The sequence below is a fragment of the Rhinopithecus roxellana genome, chromosome 10 (genome assembly GCF_007565055.1).
Source record: "Rhinopithecus roxellana isolate Shanxi Qingling chromosome 10, ASM756505v1, whole genome shotgun sequence".
Lineage (NCBI taxonomy): Eukaryota > Metazoa > Chordata > Mammalia > Primates > Cercopithecidae > Rhinopithecus > Rhinopithecus roxellana.
In genome coordinates this window covers 87,625,866-87,644,603 of record NC_044558.1, presented here as the reverse complement: position 1 = coordinate 87,644,603, position 18,738 = coordinate 87,625,866, and the positions used below count along the sequence as shown (strand labels likewise).

Sequence of the window (18,738 nt, the reverse complement as noted above, 5' to 3'; positions counted from 1 at the left end):
CTCCTGCCTCAGCCTCCCAAGTAGAGCAGCTGGGACTCCAGGTGCCTGCCACCACACCTGGCTAATTTTTGTATTTTTAGTAGAGACGGAGTTTTACCATGTTGGCCAGGCTGGTCTCGAACTCCTGACCTCAAATGATCTGCCCATCTCAGCCTCCCAAAGTGATGGGATTATGGGCATGAGCCACCGTGCCCAGTCTTCTCTTCACATTTCTGAACTTCCTTCTTGTCCCCTGAAATGCCCTCCACTGTTGGTACCCAGGACCTCTAAGATTCCACATCCTCTTGAAGAATATATCTCCTCCCAAAATATATATAATTATTACTTGTCAATTCAAATGTTTCTATTTTAGTTTTTGTTACTTTTTAAAATTACATATTTATGTATTTGAGATAGGGTCTCCCTTTATCACCCAGGCCGGAGTGCAGTGACACAATCACAGCTCACTGTGGCCTCGAACTCTCAGGCTCAAGCAATCCTCCCATCTTAGCCTCTTGAGTAGCTGGGACTACAAGCATGCAACAGCACACCAGCTAATTTTTAAATTTTTTATAGAGACAGGATCTCGCTATGTTGCCCTGGCTGGTCTCAAATCCCTGAGATCAAGCAATTCTCCCACCTCAGCCTCCCAAAGTGGTGGGATTACAGATGTGAGCCACTGCACCTGGACCAATTAAACATTTTTTAAAAGACTGTACCTAACAGCTGTTCATCCTTAAGTAATTCAGTGTCCTACCTCTCCCAGAGATTTCCTCTCTAAAAAAAATAAAAGTAGGCCAGGCATGCTGGCTCACGCCTGTAATCCCAGCAACTTGGGAGGCCGAGGCAGGTGGATCACTTGGGGTCAGGAGTACAAGACCAGCCTGAGCAACACGGCAAAAACCCATCTCTACCAAAAATACAAAAATTAGCTGGGCGTGGTGGTGGGCACTTGTAATCCCAGCTACTCGGCAGGCTGAGGCAGGAGGTTTGCTTGAACCTGAGAGGCCGATGTTGTAATGAGCTGATATTGGGCCACTGGAGTCCAGCCTGGGCCACGGAGCGAGACCCTGTCTCAAAAACTAAACTAAACTAAAATTAAAATTAAAATAAATCCAGGAAGCACAATGTTTAACCAAAAGAATAAATCTATGGCTGCAGATTTTTGAACAGAAATAGGCCAGCAACAAAAATTATTTGCAGCCGGGTGCGGTGGCTCACACGTGTAATCCCAGCACTTTGTGAGGCTGAGGCGCACAAATCACCTGAGGTTGGGACTTCTCAAGACCAGCCTGACCAACATGGTGAAACCTTGTCTCTACTAAAAATACAAAATTAGGGCCGGGCGCGGTGGCTCAAGCCTGTAATCCCAGCACTTTGGGAGGCCGAGACGGGCGGATCACGAGGTCAGGAGATCGAGACCATCCTGGCTAACACGGTGAAACCCCGTCTCTACTAAAAAATACAAAAAACTAGCCGGGCGAGGTGGCGGGCGCCTGTAGTCCCAGCTACTCGGAGGCTGAGGCAGGAGAATGGCGTAAACCCAGGAGGCGGAGCTTGCAGTGAGCTGAGAACCAGCCACTGCACTCCAGCCTGGGCGACAGAGCAAGACTCCGTCTCAAAAAAAAAAAATACAAAATTAGTCAGGCGTGGTGGTGCATGCCTGAAATCCCAGCTACTCGGGAGGCTGAGGTAGGAGAATCGCTTGAAACCAGGAGGCAGAGGTTGTGGTGAGCCGAGATTGTGCCATTGCACTCTAGCCTGGGCAACAAAAGCGAAACTCGGTCTCAAAAATAAAAAATAAAAAATAAATATTGGCTGGGCGTGGTGGCTCACACATGTAATCCCATCACTTTGGGAGGCCAAGGTGGGCGGACCACGAGGTCAGGAGTTCGAGACCAGCCTGGCCAGCACGGTGAAACCCCATCTCTACTAAAAACACAAAAATTAGCCAGGCATGGTGACATGCACCTGTAGTCCCAGTTACTCTGGAGACTGAGAAGGAGAATTGCTTTAACCCGGGAGGCAGAGGTTGTGGTGAGCCAAGATTACGCCACTGCACTCCATCCTGGGCAACAGAGTAAGAGTCCGTCTCAAAAAAAAAAAAAATTTTTGTGGCAGGAAACAGCTTTTGCAGATAGACCTCCTCGAAGAACAGTACCTCCTTTGCCTATGTCCAAACCCATTGTATAACTATAGAAATCATGGGTTTCAAAGGACAATGTTCTCATGAAGTTGCAGCTGGCTCCTAACAGTTTCAGGGATCTGTTGGAATCACACTGCCTCCAGGGGAAAACTTAGATCATGGTTTGGGAGGTGCTCAAATGTCCCATTCGCCGTTGCTGGCTAGCTGGTTAGGTATGCGGATCAGCAGGTCTTCGGGCATACCAACAGCTGGTACGCAGCCAATCAAGCACCGGGCACGTCCAAGGTACTGGTAGCCAACGCCAGGTACTGTCTCAGCTCGGACAAGTCTGTCACACTGTGGCCCCAGAGGGGTCCCAGTCACCCGGCATGGACAGTGTGGACCCCCAGACACCAGCTGGAAGAGATTTTTGCCAAGCACAGTTCTCAAGAAGAAATGGAGCTGGTTTACAGGGAGTAAATGAGAAGGAAACAGGTAGAAGAATTCAAAATTTAAAAAGAAAAACCAGCAAATGAGAAAGCCTAAAGGGGCCTCCCGAATTGTTCAGTGTTCAAAATTAATAGCTCATCTCTAAACCCCTGGGGTTTGAGTCTTTTGTGTTTTTTTGAAATGGAGTCTCGTTTTGTCGCCCAGGCTGGAGTGCGATGGTGCAGTCTTGGCTCTTTGCAACCTCCCCTCCCATGTTCAAGTGATTCTCAAACCTCAGCCTCCACTGTCCTTCCTATAAAAAGAGTGCTAATGACTTATATCACTGGGTTATTGAAGGATCCAATAAGGTAACATAAGCAGGGCACTTAGCCTGGTCAATATTCAGCAAGTGTCATCTGATATGTTATCAGCATATACTTGTAGATTGATTCTACCACAGGGGTCGGCAAATGCTAGCCCACCATCTGTTTTGTATAACCCAAGAGCTAAGGATGGATTTTAATGATGAGCACTTTTGATCAATCTGACGAGAGAACACTACCTGTGAATCCCAATTAAGTGAAATACTATCCTCCCCGAAAAAGGAATTCCATTCTTCTCATTAACAGATCTGTACTGCAAAAAAAGTTATCAATTACTATTTTATGTATACAAATATTTTATGTATACAATATATAAATTATATATTTTATGTAAAATATTATATTAGTTATAATATGTAATGTATATTTATACACATATATTATTTATATAAAATATATTTAAATATTATATTATTTAAATGTAATATATATTTTTTATAATATATAAAGACCATATATTTAGTATATAGCTTATAATATATAAAGACTATATATTTAGTCTTTACTAAAAATACAAAAATTAGCTGGGCGTGGTGGCACATGCCTGTAATCCCAGCTACTCAGGAGGCTGAAGTAAGAGAATCACTTGAATCCAGTGAGCTGAGATCACGCCACTGCACTCCAGCCTGGGCAAGAGAGTAAGACTCCATCTTGAACAAACAAACAAACAAAAACATAAGCTTGGCAAGACCCAATTTTAGGCAAGACCCAAAATAAATAATATATATTTTATTGAGGTCAGGAGTTCAAAACTAGCCTGGCCAACATGGTGAAACCCCATCTCTACTAAAAATTAAAAAATTTGCTGGGTGTGGTGGCAAGTAACCGTAGTCCTAGTTACTCCAGAGGCTGAGGCGGGAGAATCACTTGAACCTGGGAGGCAGAGGTTGCAGTGAGCCAAGATCATGCCACTGTACTCTAGCCTGGGCGACAGCAGTAGACTCCATCTCAAAAACTAAATAAACAAAAATAAAAAATAAAATAATTAATTAAAAAGAAAATTTATTTTTAATTTTTTAATTTTTTATTTTTTGAGACAAGGTCTCATTCTGTCACCCAGGCTGGAGAGCAGTGACGTGATCACGGCTCACTGCAGCCTCAGCCTCCCAAGGCTCAGGTGATCCTCCTGCCTCAGGCCCCGCCAGCAGCTGGGACTACAGGCATATTCTACCACACCCAGCTAATTTTTGCATTTTTAGTAGAGACGGGATTTTGCCATGTTGCCCAGGCTGGTCTTGAACTCCTGGGTTCAAACGATCCACTCACCTTGGCCTTCCAAAGTGCTGGGATTACAAGTATGAGCCATCACACCCGGCCAAAAAATTTTTTTAAAGTTTTGCTGGTCAGGCACGGTGGCTCATGCCTATAATCCTAGTATTTTGGGAAGCTGAGGCAGAAGATCACATGAGCCCAGGAGTTCGAGACCAGCCTGGGCAACATGGCAAAACCCCATCTCAAAAAACACCAAAGAATTAGCCGGGTGTGGTGGTGCAGGCAGGCAGTCCCAGCTATTTGGGAGGCTGAAGTGGGAGGATCGCTTCAGCCCAGGAGGTGGAGGTTGCAGTGAGCTGTGATTGCGCCAGTACACTCCAGCCTGGGTGACACAATGAGACCCTCCCTATCTCAAGAAAAAAAAGGAAAGGAAAAGTTTTGCTGAATCCTGTTCTGGAACAATCTACGGCTGCTGCCTTCCTGTTCTCTGCTGTCCTCTTTGACATCAAAATTCACTTCTTTCCTTACCCACCACAAATATAGGTTGGCCAGTCAAGAGCTGCAAAAGGTTCATTTACATCTCAGTATCTTGAGTTCCTTGCTAACAGGAAAAGTTACCTTATCTTCAGCCATTTACTCTTCAGATCAGCAATCTTATTTGAAAATGACTTCAGGCTGGGCGCAGTGGCTCAAGCCTGTAATCCCAGCACTTTGGGAGGCCGAGACGGGCGGATCATGAGGTCAGGAGATCAAGACCATCCTGGCTAACACAGTGAAACCCCGTCTCTACTAAAAAATACAAAAAACTAGCCAGGCGAGGTGGCGGGCGCCTGTAGTCCCAGCTACTCGGGAGGCTGAGGCAAGAGAATGGTGTAAACCCGGGAGGCAGAGCTTGCAGTGAGCCGAGATCCGGCCATTGCACCCCAGCCTGGGCGACAGAGCAAGACTCCATCTCAAAAAAAAAAAAAAAGAAAAAGAAAAAGAAAATGACTTCATAATGCACCCCACAGTCTGTGCTAATCAGTTAATGTGTACTTCTCCAATGGGATGAGGTCTGTGGGAAAACTTAAAGACTGTGATACCACCTTTACAGGCAAAATCAACAACCCACTGCCTCTTGATCTCCCTAGTGACTGCCACTCAGAGCCCATCCCAGAGATCTGCAGGCTCCTGTAAGCACCAATCTCTGCCACAGATAAGCTTGGCAGGCCGGGCACAGTGGCTCACGCCTGGAATCCCAGCACTTTGGGAGGCCGAGGTGGGTGGATTACTTGAGGTCAGGAGTTGGAGACTAGCCTGGCCAACATGGTGAAACCCTGTCTCTACTAAAAATACAAAAATTAGCTGGGCATGGTGGCACACGCCTGTAATCCCAGCTACTCAGGAGGCTGAAGCAAGAGAATCACTTGAATCCAGGGAGCTGAGATCGCGCCACTGCACTCCAGCCTGGGCAACAGAGTGAGACTCCGTCTCGAACAAACAAACAAAAACAGATAAGCTTGGCAAGACCCAAATTAATCAATCCTTGGGCAAGAATCACCCCACCTTCTGAGCAGGCACACACAAGTTTTCTTCAGTGTACCCAACATTCCCCTTCCCTAGGAGTCTACACTGTGAGAAGACATAGTGACACCACCACCAACACACAAAAGCACTGCTGGTGGGTCCATATCAGACAGGCCCATCAGCCAGGAAACATGCATCTTTCCTGAGATTCCCTTTCTTGGAAGTTTGGAGTGGCTAGAGAGGAGCTCCCCATCCCCCAAACCCAACTGAATCCTAAGCCTCTTGGAGTTCGACACAGACCAGCTTCCTCATTGCTCACGTGCTAGCTGGTTCCATTGTTCCCTAAACACTTGCTTGGCCTGAGAAAAACAGACACAGGGAGAGCCTGGCACTGTGTACCATGAAATCTAACTGGGGTCTTTCATGGGCTGATCTATCTCTTGATAGCTCAGCTCCTCAAATGCATACATGAGACAATATCTTTTTTTAAAAAAGAAAAACACAAAGTTGGCTGGGCACGATGGCTCACGCCTATAATCCCAATACTTTGGGAGGCCGAGGTGCGCGGATCACCTGAGGTCAGGAGTTCGAGACCAGCCTTGCCAACATGGTGAAACCCTGTCTCTACTAAAAACACAAAAATTAGCCAGGTGTGGTGGCACACGCCTGTAGTCCCAGCTACTTGGGAGGCTGAGGCAGGAGAATTGTTTGAACCCAGGAGGCAGAGGTTGCAGTGAGCCGATATCACGCCACTCCTGGGCAACAGAGTGAGACTTCGTCTTAAAAAATAATAATAAAAAAAGTCGAGCCCGGGCACAGTGGCTCACGCCTGTAATCCCAGCACTTTGGGAGGCCGAGGCGTGTGGATCACCTGAGGTCAGGAGTTCGAGACCAGCCTGGCCAACATTCGGTGAAACCCTGTCTTTACTAAAAATATAAATAATTAGCCAGGCGTAATGGCACATGTGTATAATACCAGCTACTTGGGAGACAAGGCAGGAGAATCGCTTGAACCCGGGAGGCAGAGATTGCAGTGAGCTGAGATTGCGCCATTGCACTCCAGCCTGGGCAACAAGAGCGAAACTTTATCTCAAAAAAAAAAGAAAAAAAAGCACAAAGTCAGCCGGGCATGGTAGCTCACCCCTGTAATCCCAGCACTTTGGAAGGTCGAGGCAGGCGGATCACTTGAGGTCAGGAGTTCAAGACCACCCTGGGCAATATGGCAAAACAAAACCCTGTTTCTACTAAAAACACAAAAATTATTCAGGCATGGTAGTGGGCGCCTGTAATCTCAGCTACTTGGGAGGCTGAGGCAGGAGAATAGCTTGAACCCAGGAGGCAGAGGTTGCCGTGAGCTGAGATCATGCCAGTGTGGGTAACCAAGTGAAATCATGTCTCAAAAAAAAGTGTACCAGGATATGGGAAGGGCTGTGACACCTTCCCTATCTGACCAGCCTGTCTGCAGGTAAACACATGGCTGTTCCAATGTCATACCCACTCCAATTTGGAGGTAGCAGGGATGGGTCAATTGATTAAATAAACAGCTGTGTGGCCGGGTGCGGTGGCTCATGCCTGTAAGCTCAGCACTGTGGGAGGCTGACACGGGAGGATCGCTTGAACCCAGTAGTTCAGGACCAGCCTGAGCAACATAATGAGGCCCTGTCTCTGCAAAAATATTTGTTTAATTAATTAATTTATTTACTTACGTATTTTTTTGAGATGGAGTCTCACTCTGTCGCCCAGGCTGGAGTGCAGTGGCGAAAACTCAGCTCACTGCAAACTCCGCTTCCTGGGTTCAAGTGATTCTCCCACCTCAGCCTCCAGAGTAGCTGGGATTACAGGTCTGTGTTACCACGCCCAGATAATTTTTTTGTATTTTTAACAGAGATGGGGTTTCACTATGTTGGCCAAGGCAGTCTCAAACTTCTGACCTCAGGTGATCTGCCCACCTTGGTCTCCCAAAGTGCTGGGATTACAGGCATGAGCCACCACTCCCGCCTAAATTTAAAAATTGAAAAAAAAAAAAAAGAGAAAGAAAAGAAAAGAAAGAAAAATGGCCTTGGCAGCCCTTAACTGCTCTGGACCAAGGGATTTCTGTACATTTAGAAGCAGAGTTCCAATCCCGATGGCAAGACCCTTCAACCTCACCTTTCAATGAACAGGGAGCAGTGCACACTCTCGTGGGATGAGTGATCAATGGACACCACAGGCACCCATTCCAGGCAGGTTGAATTGCCCTGGGCCTACAGAAAACCTGACCTCCTACAAGACAGAGACACCAAATGCCCACCGATGGCCAAGCAGAGGACCAGGGGGTAAGGAGGGAGAAATCTAGCAACCCCCTACTGCCATTTCCATGTTTCTACAGCATCTCTGTCCAGTCACACATCCCCGGTCACTTGCAGATAACAAACTGTCATATCTTGTTCCCCCTAGATTCCAAGGCCATATTAGAATGTTTCCAAATTGTTCTCCTTAAGAGAAGGAGGGGGCTGGGCGAGGTGGTTCACATCTGTAAGCCCAGCACTTTGGGAGGCCAAGGAGGAAGGACTGCTTGAGCCCAGGAGTTCAAAAACAGCCTGGGCAATATAGTGAGACCTTGTCTCTACAAAAAACTAAAAAGTTAGCCGAGTGTGGTGGCACACACCGTTAGTCCCAGCTACTCGGGAAGGTGAGATAAGAGAATCACTTGAGCCTAGGATTTCAAGGCTCCTGTGAGCCGAAATCACACCACTGCACTCTAGCCTGGGTGACAGAGTTAGATCCTGTCTCAAAAAAAAAAAAAAAAAAAGAGAGAGAGAGAGAGAGAGAGAGAAGGAGGTAATGTGACCCAGCTAGCAACCACATCAGTGAAAAGATCTGGGCACACAGAGTCCCCAACTCACAGCAAGACCTGTTCAAAAGACCCAGATGAGGCCGGGTGCGGTGGCTCATGTCTGTAATCCCAGCAATTTGGGAGGCCAAGGCGGGCGGATCACGAGGTCAGGAGTTCGAGACCAGCCTGGCCAACATGGTGAAACCTCATCTCTACTAAAGATACAAAAAATCAGCCGGGCGTGGTGGCACATGCCTGTAATCTCAGCTGCTCGGGAGGCTGAGGCAGCAGAATCACTTGAACCTGGGAGGCTGAGGCTGCAGTGAGCTGAGATTACACCACTGCACTCCAGCCTGGGCGACAGGGTGAAACTCTGTCTCAAAAACAAAAAGAAAAAGGAACCAGATAGAAACTGGTTGATTGTTGAGAACTTGAGATGGACTGCCCCATGGGAGTCCCCATTACTGGCTTAACCACTGGATCCAGTTCAAGTGTGCTGAGGGCTACATGAGTTTGTCTCATTAGTGCATACCACAAATCTGTACTCGTTCCACCGTTACTCTCGATTTCACAGACAATAAAACTAACATTGGAGTTCAAGGGACTTTCCCAAGGTCACACAGACGACAACTAGTAGAACGTGGATTTGAACCTAGGTATCTGGACCACTCCACAATACCACTGCCATCCCAGAAAGACAGGCTGAATCAAACCTAATCTATTTTCCCAAATCTACGCAAAAATGAGGGCCAACTCCAATCAGAGATGTCATGCCCTTCCCTCTGGCCACTGTCGGGGAGCAACACAGGGTTCCCTGAGGCAGAGAGGGGTCTGGTGTTTTGTCCAGGGACCTCCTAAGATGAGAACCAGGAGACCAACCCCAGAGGGCTCTGGTGTATTTGAACCAAAAGGTATCTGTGTCTGGTTTTCACAAACAAGCCGTACATCAGTCAAGGATCCCATGTATTTCCAAGTGAAGAGATTTCCATACTATACATCACAGCACAGTAACGAAGACATGCACAGGACTTCCCTGGAGGGAGCACAAAGTGCCACGGGAATTCAGTGACGTTTTTATTTCTTTTTTGTTGTTGTTGTTGTTGAGACAGAGTCTTGCTCTGTCACCTAGGCTGGAGTGCACTGGTGCAATCTCAGCTCACTGCAACCTCCAGCTCCCTGGTTGAAGCGATTCTTGTGCCTCAGCCTCCCAACTATCTGGGATCACAGGTGCGCATCACCACCCCTGACTAAGTTTTGTATCTTTAGTAGAGATGGAGTTTCACCATGTTGGCCAGGCTGGTCTCCAATTCCTGACCTCAAGTGATCCATCCGCCTCAGCCTCCCAAAGTGCTGGGATTACAGGCATGAGCTGCTGCGCCCAGCCAAGAGTTCAGTGACATTTTTAAAGATGTAAGTTCACATTCATTGTAACAAGACCTTGCCTTTATCTCCCTACAGGGCAATAACGAAACTAATCCATCCTCCAATAAACTTAGCCAATTATTAACAAATCAGTGTCCGTTCAAGTCATCATAAACTAAAGAGAGTGGCCGGGCGCGGTGGCTCACACCTGTAATCCCAGAACTTTGGGAGGCTGAGGAGGGCTGATTATGAGGTCAGGAGATCAAGACCATACAGGTTAACATGGTGAAACCCCATCTCTACTAAAAATACAAAAAATTAGCCGGACGTGGTGGTGGGCGCCTGTAGTCCCAGCTACTTAGGAGGCTGAGGCAGGAGAATGGCATGAACTTGGGAGATGGAGCTTGCAGTGAGCCGAGATGGTGCCACTGCACTCCAGCCTGGGTGACAGAGCAAGATCCCGTCTCAAAAAAATTAAAAAATAAAAAATAAAAAACTAAAGAGAGTGATGATAAAGAAACAAAAAGTTGCAATGTCACCTTACTCCACTGTGGATAAAAGATAAAGTTATTCATTGACAAGATGGACAGGAAGGGATGACTAATTACTTTGGGCAGGAGGACTGAGGGAGACCAGCCAGTAGTTGCCACAGGCTCACAGTAGGAAACAAACAGTGGGGCCAAGATGGGTGGCATTTTTTATGCACCCCCTTCATTCCTGGCATCACCCAGGAATTTATCTATGGCATCTCCAGACACAGAAACACTGCCCTGATGGATGATGCCCTCATCTTTGAGAACTGGCAGAAACCTTAGATATCATCCAAAAACTGAGAGGTGTCCCAGAGGCCTCTCTTTCCTTTATCCTCCACTTCTGATCCACCAGCGAGTCCTGCTGGTCTCCTTCCAAAATATTTTCCAAATCTGTGCATTTTCACCAAGGCCACTGTCACCACCCTGGTTCTGGTCACCGACTTTGTATATCTCCAATTGTCTTCCCTATTTTATTTCATCAGCTCTACTTGATACCAAACACATACATTTTCCATGTGCTAATGAAATGGTGCCACACCCCTGCGGGAAGCTCCAGGAGTTTCTCCTGCACACAGAATAAAATCACAACTCCTGGCCAGGCACAGTGGTTCACGCCTGTAATCCCAGCACTTTGGGAGGCTGAGGCAGGCAGATCACCTGAGGTCAGGAGTTCAAGACCAGACTGGCCAACATGGTGAAACCCCCTTTCTACTAAAAATACAAAAATTGGCCACGCGTGGTGGTGTGAGCCTTTAATCCCAGCTACTTGGGAGGCTGAGGCAGGAGAATCGCTTGAACACAGGAGATGGAGGTGGCAGTGAACCAAGATTACGCCACTGCACTCCAGCCTGGGCAATAGTGTAAGACTCTGTCTCAGAAATATAAAAAATAAAAAAATAAGGATGTCAGTCAACCTGGGCTAGTGCTCACCGCAATAATCTCCTCTTACCTTGATTGTATCTGCACAGACCCTATTTCCAAATAAGCTCACATTTGTAGATACCAAAGGTTAGGACTTCAACTATCTTTTTGGGGGACGTAATTCAACCCATAGCACAGGTCCTACTTGGCCCCAGTCTGGCCTGGCCTCCCATATTTCACACAGCCTGCCCTCTTATACACAAGGCCCCTGCCACGCCAGCCTTCTCCCTATCTGTGAATGCATCACGCTCAGCTCAACCTGTCTTGTTCCACCTGAAAAGAGAACTGGCAGAATTCTTCTCCTTTTATTTTTTCAGAGACAGGGTCTCTGTCTGTCACCCAGGATGGAGAGCAGTGGCATGATCATGGTTTACTGCAGCTTTGATCTCCTGGGCTCAAGCAATCCTCCCACCTCAGCCCCTCAAAGTGCTGGGCATGAGTCACTGTGCCCAGCCATATTTACCAATCAGTTTAAATGTTACTATTTCCAGGCCAGATGCAGTGGTTCATGTCTGTAATCCCAGCTTTTTGGGGGATCAAAGCAGGTGGATCACTTGAGGTCAGGAGTTTGAGACACACCTGGCCAACATGGAGAAACCCCCATCTCTACTGAAAATACAATAGCCGGGTGTGGTGGCGCACATCTGTAATCCCAGCTACTCAGGTGGCTGAGGTGTGAGAATTGCTTGAACCCGAAAGGCAGAGGTTGCAGTAAGCCAAGGTGGCACTGCCGTACTTCAGCCTGGGTGACAGAGGGAGACTCCGTCCAAAAAAAAAAAAAAAAGTCACTACTTCCCAAATCTGCCCTGTGGCCTCCCAATTTAAAATGTTTCAGAAAAATCACATTAACTTGTTTCTCATCTGTCCGCCCCACTGGGCTGCTCACACCTGTGGCCCAGTGCCCAGACCAGTGTCTGGCATCAAGCTCTCAATGAATCTATGCTGAATAAAGGAATTAGTAGGTTCTTTATTTTACAGATGAGGAATCTTGGATCCAGAACAATGAAGTGATTACATGGGTATTTCTCTATTTTTTTATTATTATTATTATTTGAGACAGAGTTTCATTCTTGTTGCCCGGGCTGGAGTGCAGTGGCGCAATCTCGGCTCACTGCAACCTCCGCCTCCCGGGTTCAAGCGATTCTCTTGCCTCAGCCTCCCGAGTAGCTGGGAATACAGGTGTGCGCCACCATGCCTGGCTAATTTTTGGTATTTTCAGTAGAAACAGGGTTTCACCGTGTTAGCCAGGCTGGTCGTGAGGTCGTGAGCTCCTGACCTCAGGTGATCTGCCCACCTCAGCCTCCCAAAGTGCTGGGATTACAGGCGTGAGCCACCACACCTGGCCTATTATTTTTATTTTGAGGCAGGATCTCACTCTAGAGCCCAGGATGGAGTACAGTGGCACCATCTTGGCACACTGCAACCTCTGTCTCCCATGCTCAAGCGATCCTCTCCACTCAGCCTCCTGAATAGCTGGGACTACCGGTGCATGAAACCATGCCCAGCTAATTACTATTTTCTATATTTTTTGTAGAGCTGGGGTCTCACTACGTTGCCCAGGCTGGTCTCAGACTCCTGAGCTGAAGCAATCATCTCACCTCAGCCTCCCAAAATGCTAGGATTATGGGCATGAGCCACCATTCCTGGCCTCCCATGTATCCATGTCTACTAAATTACATGCCCCGAATCTAGAGCATGGATGTCCTTCTAATCCAGTAACCAGCAAACTCTCTCTGTTAAGGGCCAGTGAGCAAATAAATTTGGCTTTGAAGCCCATAGGACCTATGTCACAGCCACTCACCTCTGCCATAGTTAGCAACAAAGATAGAGATAATATGTAAATGAATGAATGTGGCTATATTCCAATAAAACTTTATTTACGAACACCAACATTTGAATTTTGTATGATTTTCTTTTCTTTTCTTTTCTCTTCTTTTGAGATAGGGTCTTGCTCTGTCACCCAAGCTGGAATGCAGTGGCATGATCACAGCTCTCTGCAGCCTCGACCTCCATGGGCTCAAGCAATCCTCCAACCTCAGCCTCCTGAGGAGCTGGATCTACAGGCAGACACCATCATACCCAGCTAATTTTTTCACTTTTTGTAGAAACGGGGTCTTGCTATGTTGCCAGGGCTGGTCTCAAACTCCTGGGCTCAAGTCATCCATCTGCCTTAGCCTCCCAAAGTGCTAGGATTACAGACATGACCCACTGCACCTGGCTTTCATATGATTTTCATGTCACAAATATCCTTTTATTTTCAACCATTTAAAAATATAAAAAATATTCACAATTCGCTGGGCATGGTGGCTCACGCCTGTAATCTCAGCACTTTGGGAGCCCGAGGCGGGCAGATCACAAGGTCAGGAGATTGAGACCATCCTGGCTGACACAATGAAACCCCGTCTCTACTAAAAATACAAAAAAAAAAAAAAAAAAAATCAGCCGGGCATGGTGGCAGGCACCTGCAGTCCCAGCTACTTGGGAGGCTGAGGCAGGAGAATGGTGTGAACCCGAGAGGCGGAGCTTGCAGTGAGCCAAGATCGTGCCACTGCACTCCAGCCTGGGCGACAGAGTGAGACTCCATCTCAAGAAAAAAAAAAAATTCATAATCTGCAGGCCATACAACAGCAGGCTGTAGTTTACAACCTCCCACTCTAAATTCTTTTTTTAATAATTTTTTGTAATGTGGAGTCTCACTATGTTAACCAAGCTGGTCCCAAACTCTTGGCTCAAGTGATTCTCCCACCTCAGCCTCCCAAAGTGCTGGGATTACAGGCATGAGCCACAACACCCGGCCTGCTGTAAATTCATACGTATATATCAGCAGATATGATAGAGTATTTTAGGAAAGTGCAATAGGAAGGGTGGCTCATGGCAAGACCTGTACGTAGCACCGCAGTATAAGAGTGCTCGCTATAGCCGGACTTGGTGGCTCACGCTTGTAATTCCAGCATTTCAGGAGGCCGAAGTGTGCACATCATGAGGTCAGGAGTTCGAGATCAGCCTGACCAATATGGTGAAAGCCCATCTCTACTAAAAACACAAAAATTAGCTGGGCGAGGTGGCAGGCGCCTGTAATCCCAGCTACTTGGGAGGCTGAGGCAGGCGAATTGCTTGAACCCAGGAGGCGGAGGTTGTGGTGAGCCAAGATTGCATCACTGCACTCCAGCCTGGGCAACAGAGTGAGATTATGTCTCAAAAAATAATAATAATAAAAATAAATGGCCGGGCACGGTGGCTCAAGCCTGTAATCCCAGCACTTTGGGAGGCCGAGACGGGCGGATCACAAGGTCAGGAGATCGAGACCATCCTGGCTAACACGGTGAAACCCCGTCTCTACTAAAAAAAAATACAAAAGGCCGGGCGCGGTGGCTCAAGCCTGTAATCCCAGCGCTTTGGGAGGCCGAGACGGGCGGATCACGAGGTCAGAAGATCGAGACCATCCTGGCTAACATGGTGAAACCCCGTCTCTACTAAAAAATACAAAAAACTAGCCGGGTGAGGTGGCGGGCGCCTGTAGTCCCAGCTACTCGGGAGGCTGAGGCAGGAGAATGGCGTAAACCCGGGAGGCGGAGCTTGCAGTGAGCTGAGATCCGGCCACTGCACTCCAGCCCGGGCGACAGAGCGAGACTCCGTCTCAAAAAAAAAAAAAAAAAAAAAAAAAAAAAAAAAAAAAAAATACAAAAAACTAGCCGGGCGAGGTGGCGGGCGCCTGTAGTCCCAGCTACTTGGGAGGCTGAGGCAGGCGAATTGCTTGAACCCAGGAGGCGGAGGTTGTGGTGAGCCAAGATTGCATCACTGCACTCCAGCCCGGGCGACAGAGCGAGACTCCGTCTCAAAAAATAAATAAATAAATAAATAGGCTGGGTGCGGTGGCTCAAGCCTGTAATCCCAGCACTTTGGGAGGCCGAGATGGGCGGATCACGAGGTCAGGAGATCGAGACCATCCTGGCTAACATGGTGAAACCCCGTCTCTACTAAAAATACAAAAAACTAGCTGGGCGAGATGGCGGGCGCCAATAGTCCCAGCTGCTCCGGAGGCTGAGGCGGAGCTTGCAGTGAGCTGAGATCTGGCCACTGCACTCCAGCCCCGTCTCTAAATAAATAAATAAATAAATAAATAAATAAATAAATAAATAGAGTGCTCACTACACCCGACAAAGCAGGCAATGTATTATTCCCCATTAACAAATGAGGAAAACTGGAGCTCAGAGATATGAAGCTACTTACTCAAGGTGACACAGAACTCAGTGACAACCTTTGCACTGGGATTCAGGCAGTCTGACTTGACTCTGTATGTTTTTTTTAGAGGCAGGGTCTCCCTGTGTTGCCCAGGCTGAAGTGCGGTGGCTCTTCATAGGTGCAATTATGGTACATTGCAGCCTGGGGCTCCGGGACTCAAGCAATCCTGAGTAGCCGGGACTACAGTCCCACACCACAGCACCTGGCTTTGATTATGATATACTGTAACTTTGTTACATAATAAAATGATATTAATAGCAAAGATGATATTAACAACAAGCTAAAAATAAAAGCTTATTAATATGCCAGGAGCCTTTTAAAGCACTTTATTTGTTTTTCTTTTTTTTTGAGACAGAGTCTAGTTGTCACCCAGGCTGGAGCACAACGGCATGATCTCGGATCTCCGCAACCTCCACTACCCGGATTTAAGTGATTCTCTTGCCTCAGCCTCCTGAGTAGCTGGTATTAGAGGCACCCACCACCATGCCTGGCTAATTTTTGTATTTTTAGTAGAGATAGGGTTTCACCGTGTTGGCCAGGCTGGTCTCGAACTCCTGGCCTCAGGTGATCTGCCCACTCAGCCTCCCAAAATGCTGGGATTACAGGCATGAGCCACCATGCCTGGCCTAAAACACTTTATAAACTGGTATCTATTCTTCACAGCAATTCTAAGAAGCAAGAATTTTTTATTTTTATTTTTACTTTTTTGAGACAGAGTCTCACTCTGTCGCCCAAGCTAGAGTGTGGTGGCATGATCTTGGCTCACTGCAACTTCTGCCTCCCAGGTTCAAGCGATTCTCCTGCCTCAGCCTCCCAAGTAGCAGGGATAACAGGCGTGCACCACCATGCCTGGCTAATTTTTTTTTTTTTTTTGAGGTGGAGTCTCACTCTTTCGCCCAGGCTGGAGTGCAGTGGCACAATCTTGGCTCACTGCAAGTTCCACCTCCCAGGTTCACTCCATTCTCCTGCCTCAGCCTCCCAAGTAGCTGGGACTATAGGCGCCGGACACCACACCTGGCTAATTTTTTGTATTCTTAGTAGAGACAGGGTTTCACCGTGTTAGCCAAGATGGTCTCGATCTCCTGACCTCATGATCCGCCCGCCTCGGCCTCCCAAAGTGCTGGGATTACAGGCGTGAGCCACCGCGCCCAGCCACAGGAATTATTTTTATCCCCATTTTACAGGTGAGGAAATAGAGGTATGAGAGGTCCCTCAGCTTGCAAGTGGCAGGGCCCAGAAAGAATTCCAGGCCATCGGAACCCAAAACCCACATTCCTGACCATGGTCTCCTCCTTTCCAAGGCTCTGAGTACCTCTCCAGCCCCGGTCCCTGCCAGCCCCACTTACTGGCCACCTGCAGCCACACTTGGAACCACTGAGTCACATTCAGGATCTCCTGGCAGGTGTAATTCCCCTCATCTCCCAGGCTCAGCGACTTGATGTGCAGGGAGTTGGCATCCACTAGAGAGAAGCGAGGCTCAGCTGGCGGGAGGCTAGAGTTGGACGAGAGAAGGAAGACAGGCTCCGAGTCGTTCCGGTACCAGGTCACCAGGCCCCTCGGTCCCAAGATGTTGCCACAGTGCAGAGTAACATTCTCATGAACTTCTCCAATGACAACAGCCTCCAATCCTGTACAAGGCAAGATCAAGCTGTTACTACCCTTCTTAATTTCTAAACAATGTCCCTTTTTGGACAGTCCTCCTGTATTAGGATTTTTTTTTTAATCAGGTATATGTTCTTTTTTTTTTTTTTGATACGGAATCCCACTCTGTCGCCCAGGCTGGAGTGCAATAGCACGATCTCAGCTGACTGAAACCTCCGCCTCTTGGGCAGTCTCCCAAGTAGCTAGGATTACAGGCACGTGCCACCATGCCCAGCTAATTTTTGTATTTTTAGTAGAGACAGGGTTTCACCACCACATTGGCCAGGCTGGTCTGGAACTCTTGACCTCAGGAAAGGTCAGGCTCATGCCCCCAGCACTTTGGGAGACCGAGGTGGGCAGATCACAAGGTCAAGACATCGAGACCATCCTGGCCAACATGGTGAAACCCCATCTCTATTAAAAATACAAAAAATTGTGACTGGGCGCGGTGCCCCACGCCTGTAATCCCAGCACTTTGGGAGGCCGAGGCGGGTGTTTCACCTCAGGTTGGGAGTTCGAGACCAGCCTGACCAACATGGAGAAACCCTGCCTCTACTCAAAATACAAAATTAGCTGGGCATAGTGGCATATGCCTGTAATCCCAGCTACTAGAGAGGCTGAGGCAGGAACATCACTTGAAACTGTGAGGCGGAGGTTGTGGTGAGCTGAGATTGCACCATTGCACTCCAGCCTGGGCAACAAGAGGGAAACTCTGTCTCAAAAACAAAAACAAAAACAAAAAATTAGCTGCGCGTGGTGGCGTGCACCTGTAGTCCCAGCTATTTGGGAGTTGAGGCAGGAGAATTGCTTGATCCGCCCGCCTCAGCCTCCCAAAGTGCTGGGATTATAGGCATGAGCCACCACACCTGACCGTACGTGTTCTTAAGATGCAGTAACACATACAGAGCAGCTGGGCATAGCGGCTCACACCTGTAATCCCAGTACTTTGGGAGTCCAAGACAGGCAGATCTCCTGAGGTCAGGAGTTCCAGACCAGCCTGGCCAACATGGCAAAACCCCGTTTCTACTAAAAATACAAAATCAGCCAGGTGTGGTGGTGCATGCTTGTAATCCCAGCTACTCGGGAAGCTATGGTGGGAGAATTGTTTCAACCTGGGAGGCGGAGGTTGCAGTGAGCCGAGATTGTGCCAATGCACTCCAGGCTGGGTGACAAAGCGAGACTCTGTCTCAAAACAAAAACAAACAAAAAACACATACAGAACCTCTGGTATGTTGACTCTTGGCCAGTCACTGACAATAATGAACTTGTAGTAGGTAACAAATATAGCCCCAGTTGCCCACCCAGCCTGCCCACCATCCATGCCCCTCACCATCCATGCCCCTCACCATCCATGCCCCACATCACTGGGGGGGGCCATCCCATTCTTAGTGAGGACTCAGCCACGAGACCTGTTTTGGCCAATGGGATGTTGGGGAATGTGACACAAGCAGAGGCTTTAAAGTGCTTGTCTATAATCACTAGAGAAATGCAAATCAAAACTACAATGAGGCCGGGAGCAGTGGCTCATGCCTGTAATTCCAGCACTCTGGGAAGCCAAGGGAGATGGTTTCACTTGAGGCTAGGAGTTTG

General features: G+C 47.9%; 1 protein-coding gene across 1 annotated transcript in view; it reads right to left on the bottom strand.

The window, feature by feature from the left end:
- Nucleotides 1–18,738, bottom strand: part of VSIG10 (V-set and immunoglobulin domain containing 10) — a 47,487-nt gene that overhangs the window by 21,685 nt on the left and 7,064 nt on the right. The window contains exon 2 of the mRNA XM_010368265.2: nt 16,854–17,135. Coding sequence (XP_010366567.2) covers nt 16,854–17,135 — 282 coding nt within the window. The remainder of the gene's footprint in view (nt 1–16,853; nt 17,136–18,738) is intronic.